The sequence below is a fragment of the Phaseolus vulgaris genome, chromosome 7 (genome assembly GCF_051622355.1).
Source record: "Phaseolus vulgaris cultivar YP4 chromosome 7, ASM5162235v1, whole genome shotgun sequence".
NCBI classification, from domain to species: domain Eukaryota; kingdom Viridiplantae; phylum Streptophyta; class Magnoliopsida; order Fabales; family Fabaceae; genus Phaseolus; species Phaseolus vulgaris.
In genome coordinates, this window is record NC_143504.1 from 15460162 (window position 1) to 15474115 (window position 13954).

The 13954-nt window shown below is 42.9% G+C and overlaps 1 protein-coding gene across 1 annotated transcript; it reads right to left on the reverse strand.

The window, feature by feature from the left end:
• Positions 1–7457: 7457 nt before the first annotated feature.
• LOC137827879 (chlorophyll a-b binding protein CP26, chloroplastic) lies at positions 7458–9893 on the reverse strand. Its single transcript, XM_068634238.2, has 6 exons — positions 9540–9893; positions 9261–9345; positions 9062–9112; positions 8852–8972; positions 8013–8147; positions 7458–7808 (listed from the first exon to the last, which is right to left on the reverse strand). Exons 1-6 carry the CDS (start codon positions 9745–9747, stop codon positions 7548–7550), a joined length of 861 nt encoding a protein of 286 aa, XP_068490339.1. The 5' UTR covers positions 9748–9893; the 3' UTR covers positions 7458–7547.
• Positions 9894–13954: the final 4061 nt, after the last annotated feature.

A 13954-nucleotide genomic window follows, 5' to 3' on the forward strand; every position in this document is an offset into this window, starting at 1 on the left:
TCTTCTTCATCATCTTCTTCTTCTTCATCATCTTCTTCTTCTTCTTCTTCCTCTACCACCGACTCCTTGTCGGTCGGGGTGGCGGAGGCGCCACGCCAGGTAGAGGTCGTGAGGGGAGATGATCCGGCCAATGCCATTGACCTGTCGGACTCTCCCCCGACGACCATCCCTCTGTTGGACCTTAGCTGGGTGGACCCTAAGGTGGTTGAGATATCGTTCATCTATAGGACCGAGGCTGATGTGACCGAATTCTTGGTCAAACACCAAATTTTAAAGTCTCCATACGAAATTTTGTACATTTTTGGGCGAGATGGATAAAAGGGGTTCGACCTCGATCCATTTGGTGAAGTAGCCGACTCCCACCAGGAGGAATTTGGTCTGCCCTTTTCTTAGAGCAAAGGTGATGAGAATCAAATAAAGAAGGCTTTTATTAATGGAGGAAGAGGACATCCACCCTCACATTTGAAGTTCTTCCTTCTAGTCTTCTCAAAATTAAAAGAAGACATAAAATAAAGATGAGGCCCAAGCCCAAAGCCCAAGCCCAAGCCCAAGAAGGCCAAAGCCCAAAGAGCCCAAGTCCATCCCATGAGGGGCAAGGCCAAGCTTTGAAATACTCTTGTATAGTTTTAGGAGGTGTGGTTATTAAATAAAGGAGTGTGAAAATGTAAAATAAAGTCACATTACCCATGTGACTTAGGAGAGTGGTGTAGGTGTAGTTTTTGGGAGGTGTCATAGTAGAAAAAGGTCACACCTCCCATGTGACTTGTTTTTTGTGGGAATTTCAAATGAGTTTATTTGAAATTTCCCACCTATTTTTCAGCACCTTAGGCTATAAATAGAGGTGCTTCCTTTGTAAAATTCAGATTTGATTTTATCTAAAGAAACTATACTCAAAATTGGAGTGAGCATTTGGAGAGCTTTTGAGCTTCTACTCTAGTCTTATCTTGAAGGACCATGGTTTCCTCAAGTGGCGGCTTGCACACTCATCTAGGAGCATCCATTCTTCTAGTGGCGTGATCATCCAACCATTCCTCCATCTTCATGAGCATTCTCTTCTCCTTCCTTTCTTCTCTTTCAATTACTCTTGTTGTCTTGTGTTCTTGAGCATTTTTTGGTTCGGCTGTCCTTAATTTTCCAGCACCTATGTTTTGGTTTTCTAAATTCTGTTCGGTACATTTGTTTGTGGTTTAATTCTGTTCGGTCTTCTCTTTTATAATTCCTTTGTTGATTCAATTTGACAATATTTGGTTCATCCAAATGAGTTTGGGAATTGGTACTTGTATTGGTGAGTTCTTGACTTAGAACCATGATCCAACTTCTAAGAAAGTGCCTCTATATTTTCCAGCTCAAGGTGATTCCTCAAAGTGTCAAGAATCTTGTTCTATGTGGCTATTGGAATCACATCAAAAGGGACCGATAATGTCCATTCCCCAGATGGCGAACGGCCATGGGGAGATAATGTTGTGTAGCTCTTCCGGCCTTGTGTGGTGGAGAGGGTCGAACTCTTGGTACTTGGTACATTTCTTCACGTATTCGGCACAGTCACCCTGGACGGTCGGCCAGTAGTAGTTAGCCCTCAGGACATTAGCGACCATTGTCCTCACCCCAGAGTGATTTCCACAGACTCCCTCGTGGATCTCGACCAGAATGTACTCGACCCATTTGCTGGTGATGCATTTCAGTAGGGGGGTCGAGTATCCTCTTCGGTACAAGTCTTCGTTGATCATGGTGTACCATGTGCACTGTTCTTTCATCGCTTTTTCTTGCTCCGGCTTGCATGTGTCGTCCTTCAGGTACTGTATGACGAGTGTCATCTAGTTATCAGTCTCGGTCTCGGCCTCGGCCTCGTCCATTGCAAGACATTCGGTCTCAGACACACTAGGGTGCCTCAGCCATATCTGTTATGACTTATCTCTGGTGGCTTCTTCTTGGTGACCGACAACTTAGACAAGATGTCGGCCCTTTTGTTGTCCTCCCTCGGTATGTGTTCCAAGGGTGCTTTGCTGAAACGGGCGATGCTATTTTTGGCCGCGTGGAAGTATCGTTGCAGCAGAGGTTCCTTCACCTCGAACTCTTCATTGACCTAGCCAACCATCACCTGGGAGTCGCTTTTGCACGTAACCTCGCGTGCTCCCATGTCGTAGGCTAGGTTCAACCCAACGAGCAAGACCTCATACTCGGCCTGGTTGTTGGTCGCCTGGAATCCGAACTGGAGTGTTTGCTCCAGGAGGAGGTCGCCCGACCATTCCATGACGACTCTTGCTCCGCAGGCCGTTTTGTTTGAGGAGTTGTCCACGCAGAGTGTCCACCCGCCTGAGAGGGTGGGTAGTGGTGTCAAATCGGCCGAAAATCGGCCAGGCACTGAGATTTGATGGCACCACTTGGTTCATAGCGTATGTCGAACTCAGACAGTTCGAACGACCAGCTTATCATTCTCCCTGCAAGTTTTGGCTTAGATAAAATTTTAAAAATGGGATAGTCGGTCCTTATAGTTATTGAATGGTTTTGGAAGTAAGGGCGCATCCGTCTTGCTGTAAGGACTAGGGCGAGAGCCACCTTCTCTATCATCTGGTATCTCGTCTCGGTCGCGTGGAGGGTTCGACTGATGAAGTATACCTGTGGTTCCTCGCCCTCGGTCTCCTGCACCAAAGCAGCACTAACTGCTTCCTCCGAGACTGCCAGATACACCAGGATTGGGTGGTCGGGTCTCAGTTTCTGGATGATAGCGGGGGATGTCAGAAACTCCTTGAGCTGTTTGAAGATTTCTTCACATCGGTCATCCCAACTGAACTTGGTGGCCTTCCGGAGCAGCTGGACCATCAATCTCGTCTTCTCGGCCAGGCGAGGGACAAACCTAGAGAGGGCTGACGAAGTATACCGGTCGTTCCTCACCCTCAGTCTCCTACACTAAAGCAGCACTGACTGCTTCCTTCGAGACTGCCAGATACACTAGGATTGGGTGGTCGGGTCTCGGTTTCTGGATGATAACGGGGGATGTCATGAACTGCTTGAGTTGTTTGAAGATTTCTTCGCATCAGTCATCCCAACTGAACTTGGTGGCCTTCCGGAGCAGCTGGACCATCACTCTCGTCCTCTCGGCCAGGGGAGGGACGAACCTGGAGAGGGCTGACGAAGTATACCGGCCGTTCCTCGCCCTCAGTCTCCTACACCAAAGCAACACTGACTGCTTCCTCCGAGACTGCCAGATACACCAGGATTGGGTGGTCGGGTCTCGGTTTCTGGATGATAGCGGGGGATGTCAAGAACTCCTTGAGCTGTTTGAAGATTTCTTCACATCGGTCATCCCAACTGAACTTTGTGGCCTTCTGGAGCAGCTGGACCATCAGTCTCGTCCTCTCGGCCAAGCGAGGGACGAACCTGGAGAAGGCGGTCAGGCGCCCTAGGAGTTGTTGTACTTCCTTGATGCTATTCAGACTTCTCATGCCAAGTATGGCTTGACATTTGTCAGGGTTGACCTCTATCCCTCGGTGGGTGAGCATGAAGCCAACCCCCCCCCCCCCCCCCCCCCTCAATCCTGAATGTGCACTTTTCAGGGTTGAGCTTCATGTTGACTCCTATGAGGGCCTTGAAGACCTCGTCCAGGTCCTTCAAATGCTGTTCGAAAGAGTTAGACTTCACGACTATGTCATCCACGTATACCTCTATTGCCCGACCGATTAGGCCCTTGAAGATTTTGTCCATGAGGCGCTGGTAGGTCGCCTCGCATTTTTTAGGCCGAACGACATGACCTCCTAGTAGTAGTTGGCATCGGCCGTCATGAAGGTCGCCTTCTCCTTGTCCCTGGGGTGCATGCTTATTTGGTTATAGCCAGAGTAAGCGTCCAGGAAGCTTAGAATTTTATGGTTGGCCGCCCCATCCACCTGGCGATCAATGTTTGGGAGGGGATAAGTATCCTTCGAACATGCGCTGTTGATGTTTCTATAGTCGACGCACATCCTCCAGTTGTCATTCGGCTTGGTGACCATGACGACATTGGCCAGCCAAGTCGTGTATCGGGCCTCCCGTATGAATCGGGCCGACAGAAGCTTCTCAGCCTCTGCCTTCGCCGCCAGGCATTTTTCATCACCCAAGTCCCTCTTCTTCTAAGAGATCGGTCGGGCTTCTTTAAATATGGACAATCGATGGGTAATGACATCTGGGCTCACCCCTGGCATGTCGGTTGGTGTCCATGCGAACATGTCCATATTCTTCTTCAGCGCGGCGTGCATGATCTCGGCCTCGGTAGCTGCCATGGTCGTTTCTACAGCGGTGTTGTGTTCATCATCCAGGAGGGGTACCCTCCTCAGCTCTTCTCGAGCCTCCAATCTATCCTCGATCGCCCGGGGGTGAAGGTCTACCAACACAACGGTTGGCTCGATTGACATCGGTCAGGCCTCCCTGGGTGAGCGGTCCTTTCGGGAGAACTTTCTCTTGGGAGAGATGTTATTCCTTAAGGGCTCCACCCAGAGGCTTTCGGAATAGCACTCTCGTGCCTCCTTCTGGTCCACGTGGACCGTGAGAATGTCCCCCGTCCTCGAATGGAACTTCAATACCAGGTGAGGGGTTGATACGATGACCATCAGCCGGTTGATGGAAGGCCGGCCAAGAAGGATGTTGTAGGAGGTGTTAGCGTCAATGACCAGATACCGGATTTTTATGGTCCTGGTGTTCTTCCCCTCGCCGAAGGTGGTGTAAAGCTCAATGTAGCCCTTAGTACCCACCCTCTAACTCGAGAATCCTACTACATGGTCGTCGTAGTGCATCATCTCGGTCTCGGCTATCCTCATGGCCTTGAACGTTTTCCAGTAGAGGATGTCTACTGAACTTCCTTGGTCTACAAGGGTCTTCTGGATGGTGAATTAGTCTATATCGACCGTTATTACCATCGGGTCGTCCTGTTGGTAGTAATCAACACCCTTAAAGTCCTCGTCCGTAAAGGTGATGGGTGGCATCCTCGGTCGAAATGCCTCCGCATTCACTTGGTGTACTGCCCGCAGGTGTTTTTTCCGGACGTTATTGGTGCTTCCTCCCCTGGCGAAGCCGCCGACTATGGTGTTGATAACCTCTCGGTTACCTCTTTTTTCGGCCTCCCTTGGGGGTCATCCCTGCAGGGAGGGTCGTCCCTTCTAGGCTGTCGGTCGTCTTTGTGATCTCGGTCATTTCGATCGCGTTAGAGTGACCTCGTCTGCCCAGGTGGTTTCATCCGGCGGGGTGGGTCTCGGTCGTTCTTGACGAAGGTGCCCAGCTTGGATAAGTTCCTCAATCTTATCCTTTAGAGCCTGACACTCCTCGGTCGAGCGCCTGCTGTTTTGGTGGTACCGACACTACTTCCTTCGGTCAGCATTATTTGGGCTGGCCACTTTCCTTGGAGGAGGGATCAACTTGGCGTTGAGAGCCTCATCCAGAATCCTTCCCCTCTCGGCCGTCAGGGGTGTGTATCTCGAGAACCGAATTGGTCGGTCCCGGTTTTCTCTGCATCGGTCGTTCCTCTAACTTGGCCGGCCCTGGCGGTCTTTATCCTCTTTGTTCTTATCTTTGCTGGCCTCGGCACGGGCCTGGTTACGGAACTCTCTGAGTTCTTCTAGCTGCATGTACTTAGCGGCTCTCTTCCTTAGCTCGTCCAGGCTATCGGTCGGCTGCATGCACAAGTTGTTAGCGAAGGGCCCTGAACGTAGGGCTGTCAGAATGTGATGCATGGCAACGTCCGGGCTCAGATTCCGGATGCTCATTGCCACCTTGTTAAACCTATCAACAAAGGTTCTCAGCGACTCTCCTTCTCCTGGCGGATACCTACCAGGACGATGGAGGTCAGGTGGTGCGGTCGGCTGGTCGCGAACTGGGTCTTAAACTTTGCCACGAGTGTGGCAAAGCTGTCAATGGAGTTGGGTGAGAGCTTGGTGAACTAACTAAGAGTTGCTCCCTTCAAGGACGTAGGAAACACTCGGCATAATACAACGTCATCCGAGGTGTAGAGGCTCATATGGGTGGTGTAAGCGCTCATATGCTCATCCGGGTCGGTAGACCCGTCATATCGGTCTCGGTTGAAACCCTTCCACTTCTCAGGTAGTGGGACTTCAATGATGGTGTTGGTGAAAGGATGTCGGCGGGTCAAGTCGGCCGTCACGGTCGTCCAGGCGGACCTGGCCAGGCATGACTCGTCGTCCATCTCGGTCTCCCGGGGCGGGACCTTGTCTCTCGTCTCGACAATCGGTCTTGGGCTAAGGGGAGAGGTGTAGGACCTGCCGACAACATTGGTCGGTATAGCGGAGGGTCCTCCCTCCCCAGCTTCTTTTTCATCTCTTCTTTCTCCCTACAGAGAAGTTGCAGCTCCTACTCGTTCTTCTGAGCAATCTCCTCGGACTTTCTCTTCATCTTGGCCATCTCTCTCTGGAGAGACAACAACAACATCGTTTGGTCGGCTTCGGTCATTCTTTCCATGCTTCTGGTTGAAACCATCTACTTTCTCTCTTCATCTAGTTTCTCTCGACCCCACGGTGGGCGCCAATTGTTCCTACTAGGGATATGGGACCTAGAGAACTATTGAAGTATTCATCTCCTTCCTTCGGTCGGGCAAGTTGCTAGGTGTTTGACTGGGGTCCTTCTCGTCTTCGTGCTTCTCCTTCGACTCTCGGTCTCGGGTGAACACCGAATGTGGGTACCTGCGGAAGGCACTCCGACGCTCAAGTCAGTAAAGCGGGTGATAGATACTCAGGTAGGTGTACAGTAATAAATAACGTACCTTTCTCCTTGGGATGTGTGCTATTTATATTATTTTAGTGGGCTTACCTCGTTGGGCCTGATTAGTGGAGTGGATCACTCTTAGGGTTGCATTACCTAATCCTTAATGATGGTTTAGCTTCACTGACCTTGGTTTGACCATTAGTGGTTATACATGTTGGTCGGCCTGGTCGTGCGTCGATCGATCGGCCAGGTTCACAGGGTCGTGCAAGCGTGTCTCAGTCATCTCGGACAGGGAGACCGAGACACGTCATGTGTCGGTCGGCCATACCGGTACACTATCCTTATTTAAAAATATCATATTTTATTTATTATATATCTTATTATTTATTATACAGTGATTGCTACATCATCGATGGTGAGACTTCTATTGCATCTGTATCTAAGTTAATATTTAATTAAGGGTTTATGCAAAAATTGACAAAAGTTAGAATTTGAACTTTTCACTGAACTTTCAAGTTTCATAATGGTTTAAAAGAAGTACTGGCGTTCCGTCTGATTTAGATGAATCAAGAAATGCTTGTTTTTCAGTATTCTAACAGATGAACTCATTGGTTCCTATTTAAAGATTTCAAGTTCTGTAAAATATAAACTTCCAAATTTAAAATCAGTTTAAGGGTTTAGTGTGAATTTATCAGGAACCACGATTTCAAGTTCTATAATTTTGTAAGGTCAAATTGTAGTGGATGTGGCTGAGGCTCTATAAATTAAGAGTAAAGTGAAAGGAATAAAGTGAAACGCCTTAACTTCAATCTTACTGAGATGTATTGTACATTTTTAGATTGGAGAAGAGCATATAGATGATTGATTTACAGAGTTGGAACCCTCTCAGCTGACCCAGCAAGCACAGTGAGCAAGTTGTTACCAAAAGGGTCACTAAGATGTTTTGCTAAGTTCTCAACCGGACCTTCACCAGTGACATAAGCTTGGAAGTAGAAACCAAGCATTGCAAACATAGCAAGTCTACCATTCTTAATTTCCTTCACCTTTAGAAGTGCAGCTTGGTCTGGATCCTTTGCTAGCCCCAATGGGTCGAATGGACCACCTGGGTGAAGCTTGTCTTCGAAATCCTATAAAAATATATCACTTTAAGTAAATCATCAGAACAAAGTCTGTTAAAATATATGAATATGGTGGTGACATTCATTCCCATCATGCAACAAAGTCTGATTTAAGAGAGTTTGTTTTGAATAAATAATAACCTTTTCTTAGTAACAATAATGCATGTGCTTGTTTAGACGGCAATTAAAAGTCCAGACAAAAATGTTACATACCAGGCCATTGGTAATTCTGTAGTACTCAGCACCACCCAGAAGAACTATCTCAGCAATAACAGCAACAATAAGATTGATGGGGATAGCTTTCCCGAAGTAGTTCAACGTACCCCCATCAAGAAGCAAAGCTCCAGTCTGCATTGATTCCATGGAGAAAGATCACCTCAATGTAAACAACATACACTACGTGCTAAAAGCTTAATGGCAACGATGCTCAATCTGAAGGCAACAAATGGTATTTGTTCATGACAAGAACTCGAGTAAATTAGAGTTGTTTTGTTCATGCCACAGGGGATAAGGGTCTTGTCTGAACTGATCACAGAACTGACAGAAGTGCTGCTAGCAGGCTCCAGCTTAGCACCACCATGGCAACTTTTTCCAATTTTACAGTTATTTAAGGCAAGGTGAAGTTTGGAAAATGTCTTAATTTAAGACTCAACAAGAGCAGCGAGTCAGTATTAGATGGCTATACAAACAAACATAACTTTCCCATCTCCAACAGCTTTCACTCAAGTTACTTCCTACCCAAAAGAAACAAGAAAAAAGGGGAGGAGTTTTATGAATTATGATTAGAAGATATTAAGCATATTTTTGGTTTCTAGCAAGTGAATTTTCCCCTAGGAAGAATCAACAAGATGCACGTATTAAATTGAGGTATTCGTTTCAACAGATTATGTATGGCCAGAAATACCAAACACATGCATAATTTCAAGTTGTTTGCCCGAAACTTAGCTTAGACCTGTGACATGATGGAGATTTAAATACTTAATTAGTTAAGTCATAAAATCAGCGTATTGATGAATTTAACAGGGCTGACATAATTGATAGATCTTGCAAACCTTGAACCAAACGGCCTCAGGACCACAGTTAGCTCCGTATTTGTTAAAGGCCTCAGGAATGATGAATCCAGCAGCACCAAGCATTGCCCATCTGGCATGGATCAACTCAAACGCCTGGTATCTGCGTCAAATCATCAAGCATAAGCATGAATTGAAGAAATTGAGCATTTCAGTGAATACAGAAATATCCAATTTTCTGAGTGCACATACTTGGCAAAGTCCTCTGGCTTCTTGCTAAGACCAAACGGGTCATAACCATAACTGCAGGCATGCAGATCAACAAATTAAACAAGAACGAAGAATTAAAGAGTATAAACATTCAGTAATATAAAGTTTTGATTAGTCTGCATGGCAATGAGAGTTGTAGAATGAAAGAAAAGGAAACTAGGGAGATGAATAAGAGGCATACTCTCCAGGCACTTCTCCTGTCAAGTACTCGGGAATCTCTGATCGGTCCAAGAGACCCTCTGGCAAGAAGATCCTTCTGTCAGGACCTGCCAACAAGAGAAAGCAAAAGATCAACAAATCAAAACCCTCGTGCAATATCATATTAGTTAGTATTTCACCATGATTCTGGCTGATTTAACACGAATGCAAACACTATATATTCATGGTTAAGAAAAGGAAACAAGAATGTCTACAAGAACTACAAGCAAATAGCCCTTGGACTTGAAGACTCACGACTCACCATACCACTTGGCGAGTTCCTCGTTGGCGGGGGACACAGCAGCTGCCTTTTTCTTAGAAGGTGGCGCTGCCTTCTTGGAGAAAAGAGCAACAGTCTTGAAGGTAGCAGATGTAGATGGTGATGGAGCAGATCTGGTAGCGCCTCTGAGGCTCACGGGGTTTCCAAGCATTTCTGACATAGCCACGGTGGAAGCCGCCAGAGAAGCCATGTTTTGAAAGCCTCAGAGGTGAAGGAGCTAGCCAGTTAGTGTCTTGATGGAGGATGAAAAGGTTAGAAGAGGAAGATACTGTATGCATGGTTTGATGGATGTGTAGGTGCCAAGTGGGGTCCATGATCCGATCTCATTGGTTGCATGCAAAATGTGTAATCCAATGCAACAATTTGATTGGATTTTTCTGACACATGGAAGATGATGGAGCTTACGTGGGATGCTCTGGGCGTGTGTAATACTTTGGTTTGGATAATGTGTTTTATCCCATATGTACAATGAGTCATGTCATAGATCTACTTAAGGTTCTTTACTAGTAAATTTCTTCCCATTCAACTCAAACCATTATTACCACAGTAACATCCTAGTAAAGTTTGAATGTAAGAATATAAATTAACATTTTTATTTATTTAGCTTACATTTTGTAGATGACTAGGTTTTTTAAATTTATTTTCCCCTTTTTAATGTAATGACTTTTATCACGTTGAATAAAAGTTTTGGCTAAGTTTTCTTTTATTTCTTTATCTGATTTTTTTTATGTTGAGCATAGTTTAATTCAGACTGTTATGAGTGAATAACTATAATCCGAGAGCTTGTTAAAAAATAAAGTTCTGCAATACATTTTTATTATGGAGCTTTTATCCAGATTAAAACTAAGTTTGAAACTGAAGAAATTATTGAAAAACTGAGTCAAAAAAAGAGAAAACGTGTTAAAAAGTTAAGTTAGAAAAAAAAAGAGCTTGTTAAAAAACTGAATTTGAAAATGTTTGCTATGGTCATAAATATTTTGATTCATTAGCAAAACATGTTGAATTTATTATTTACATACCGATTATTTATATTAATTAAAATAATATTTTAAAAAAATTGATCACTATGATCTTTACTCAGTATTAAACAAGGTATACATCAATATGTTGTGTCCTATCATTTCACATGTAACGAAATGCTGCCACCGATCTCTAACCATCAAACAATAATCAAAAGAAGACAACGCCCTATAACATGTGCTTTTTGTTTCTAAAAGCTCAAATCAAAAGTTACTATAGAGTTACAGCTAATAGTACTGCAAATTTTAAGCGGACAATAACAGCTAAGTTGAAAATACATACTAGGAAAAAATAATACAGTATATGAATAATTTTAGTTGCAAGTTCTGTGGCTGTTATGCAGTTAACCAAAACTGATTCATGCTTTGCCACTGGCCAGTGATTCAAGCTGGGTTAAGGTCATCCCAAGCTTCAATCCAAGTGACCATGGCATCTGCCAACTTGTCAAAGTAAGATCTACCTTGGAAAGCTTTTTCTTGACTTGCTTCGCAAGCACAATGTAGCATTTCTGGACAGTGGTAGCTTATTTTAATATTTTTAAATGATGAGTAAATTTTACTTGTGAAACTTTCGTTTAAGGATATATTGAGAATAGGGAGACCTTCTAGAAGTAAAATTTGCCAAAGTAATTTTGTTTTATGCTAAAATTCAAAATTGATAAAAAAAGGGGAGGAAGGGAGAAAAAACTTTCCAGAAGTCGAAATAAGAAAGAAATTGTTTGTCCTGTTAAAGCTTTCAAAATTTATTCAAGTGTCCATTCCCACACCTTAGCCACTACAAAAGTAAAAGGGTTTCATTAACAATTATCATTTTCAATACCGACATCCAGTTGATTCTATTCAGTGGAAAAAAATTTATGATGAGTTTTCAGAGTTTGGTAAATAATCAAGAAATATTTGACTTGGTTTAGCTACAGACGAAATGAATATGTTTGGTAATGAGTACAAATCACAATTCATGGCCTGTTTTACTAGTTATTTACAATTTACCTCCTGGATTGTGCATGAAGCGAAAATACATGATGTTGTCTATGATGATATCAGGTCCGAAACAGCCAGGGAATGATATTGATGTTTATCTAAGTCCCCTAATTGAAGATTTGAAGTTAATGTGGGACCAGGATGTTGAAGTATTTGACGGATTTGCTAATGAAACTTTCAAGCTTCATGCCATGTTATTTTGCACCATCAATGACTTTCCGACATATGGTAACTTATCAGGTTATAGTGTTAAGGGTCATAAAGCATGTCCAATATGCAAAGAAGACACTACTTCTCAACAATTGAAACATGGAAGGAAGACAGTATATCTTCAGCATCGGAGGTTTCTTAGAAGTCATCATCCTTACTAGAGGTTGAAAAAAGCCTTTAATGGACACCAAGAGGCTAGTGGTCCACCAACTCCATTAACCGGTGTTGAGGTTTACGAAAAGGTCAATAACATAGACCATACCTTCGGTAAGTAAAAAAAAAAGTCATCCGTGACAAACATTTGGAAGAAGAAATCAATCTTCTTTGATCTTCCGTATTGGTCGAGGTTAGAAGTCAGACATTGTATACATGTAATGCATGTTGAGAAGATTGCGTGTGATAGCTTAATTGGTACACTTCTTAACATTAACAGGAAGACGAAGGATGACCTAAATGCTCGCTTAGATTTGATTGAGATGAATATGCGCGGCTAGTTGGCACCCATAGAAATGGGTAAGCATACATATTTGCCCCCAACCTGTTACACAATGTCAAAAGATGAAAAAATTAGTTTTTGTCAATGTCTAAAGGGTGTGAAAGTGCCACAAGGACATTCCTCAAATGTAAAGAGCCTAGTGTCAATGCAAGATTTGAAGTTAACTAGGTTGAAGTCTCATGATTGCCACTTCTTGATGCAACAATTGTTGTCAGTAGCTATTCATGGGATCTTACCAAAAAATGTTAGACATACCATAACCCGTTTGTGCTCAGTCTTCTCTTCCATATGTTGTAAAGTCATTGATCCATCAACACTAGATGAACTTCAAAATGAAATTGTTGTTATCTTGTGTGAATTAGAGATGTTTTTTCCTCCATCTTTTTTTGACATCATGGTTCATCTAGTGGTGCATCTGGTAAGAGAGGTTAGATTGTGTGGACCAGTGTACTTAAGATGGATGTATCCTGTTGAGCGGTATATGAAAATTTTGAAAGGTTATGTGAAAAATCATTATCATCCAGAGACTTCAATGATTGAAAGGTACATATCTGAAGAAAGTATTGAATTTTGTTCAGAGTACATGACAAAAGCAAATCCAACAGGTCTTCCAGCTAATTCATGGCACCACAGACGTTCTACAAGTAAATGTTTACGTGGTGTGAATATTGTAAGAAAATATCGATCAGAAGTCTTGCACGCACATTTGTAGATACTGAATAACACAATGAAGTTATACATTACATAGAAGCTCATAAAGCCATTGTGAAGGCAAATAACCCAAGACAAGCAGATAAATGGGTCTTGATGGAACATAATATAACTTTCATGCCTTGGTTTAAAGACGAGGTGTTCAAGGATTCAACGACATCAGAGACCTTGACCTGATTGGCTGTTGGATTGAAGTTTGATGTCATCTCAAGTACAATGTACTGATGAGCATATATTTATTCACATTTAATCGCTTTAATCATACATTATTGGACTATAATAAATAAATTCATTATTTTAATTCAGATTCATATAATTGAGTTTATTTGGTCCTTTATTATTATTTCTGTTAATTTTGTATTTTTAACCTAAGTTGCTTTTTTTGGATCAAAACAGGAAACAAGATCTGATATAAAGAATTAGAGAATTAAATCTGCAAATATCTGAGAAAAGGAATTGAATGCAAATTTCTGCCAGGATATTCTCTACAACTTCTACAATTAAAATTCCTATGCAAAATCCTTCAAAAATAGGGAAAATATACTTTGAAGTTATTATTCAAGAAAATCATCTGCAATATCTCTCACATCAATGTTGGAATAAATTATAATCAATGCATAAATCTGAAGAAAATTGGAAACAATATTTCTGGGAGAAAAGCAAGAATAAATTTTGAGACTATTTAGGAATGAAGATATATGTTTAATAATTCAAAACAGGAAAGGAAACATCTGATAATTGTAAAACAATATCATAAGGCATATTTTAATATGATTTTGTGCAAGGAAAAGAAGATTATAAAAGAGACTTCAAGGGAAGGTAGAAGAGGGCTTTTTTTATCGCATTTTAGAGGAGAAAACACATTCTAGACCTAGTTTTCTTTTCTTCTTTATAATACTTTTGTTTTGCCTCCGCATGGAAGGCTAAACCATTTTGGTTGATTCCCATGTAATTCCCCATTGAGTTCTGAGGTTTTGGTT

What these genes read in the sequence shown, in the direction of transcription:
- LOC137827879 (XM_068634238.2), bottom strand. Translation starts at nt 9,747, where the DNA reads ATGGCTTCTCTGGCGGCTTCCACCGTGGCTATGTCAGAAATGCTTGGA. An exon ending in AAGCCAGAGGACTTTGCCAA is followed by an intron (nt 8,973 to 9,061) that starts GTATGTGCACTC and finishes GATTTGACGCAG; the next exon opens with ATACCAGGCGTTTGAGTTGA. An exon ending in ACAGAATTACCAATGGCCTG is followed by an intron (nt 7,809 to 8,012) that starts GTATGTAACATT and finishes ATATTTTTATAG; the next exon opens with GATTTCGAAGACAAGCTTCA.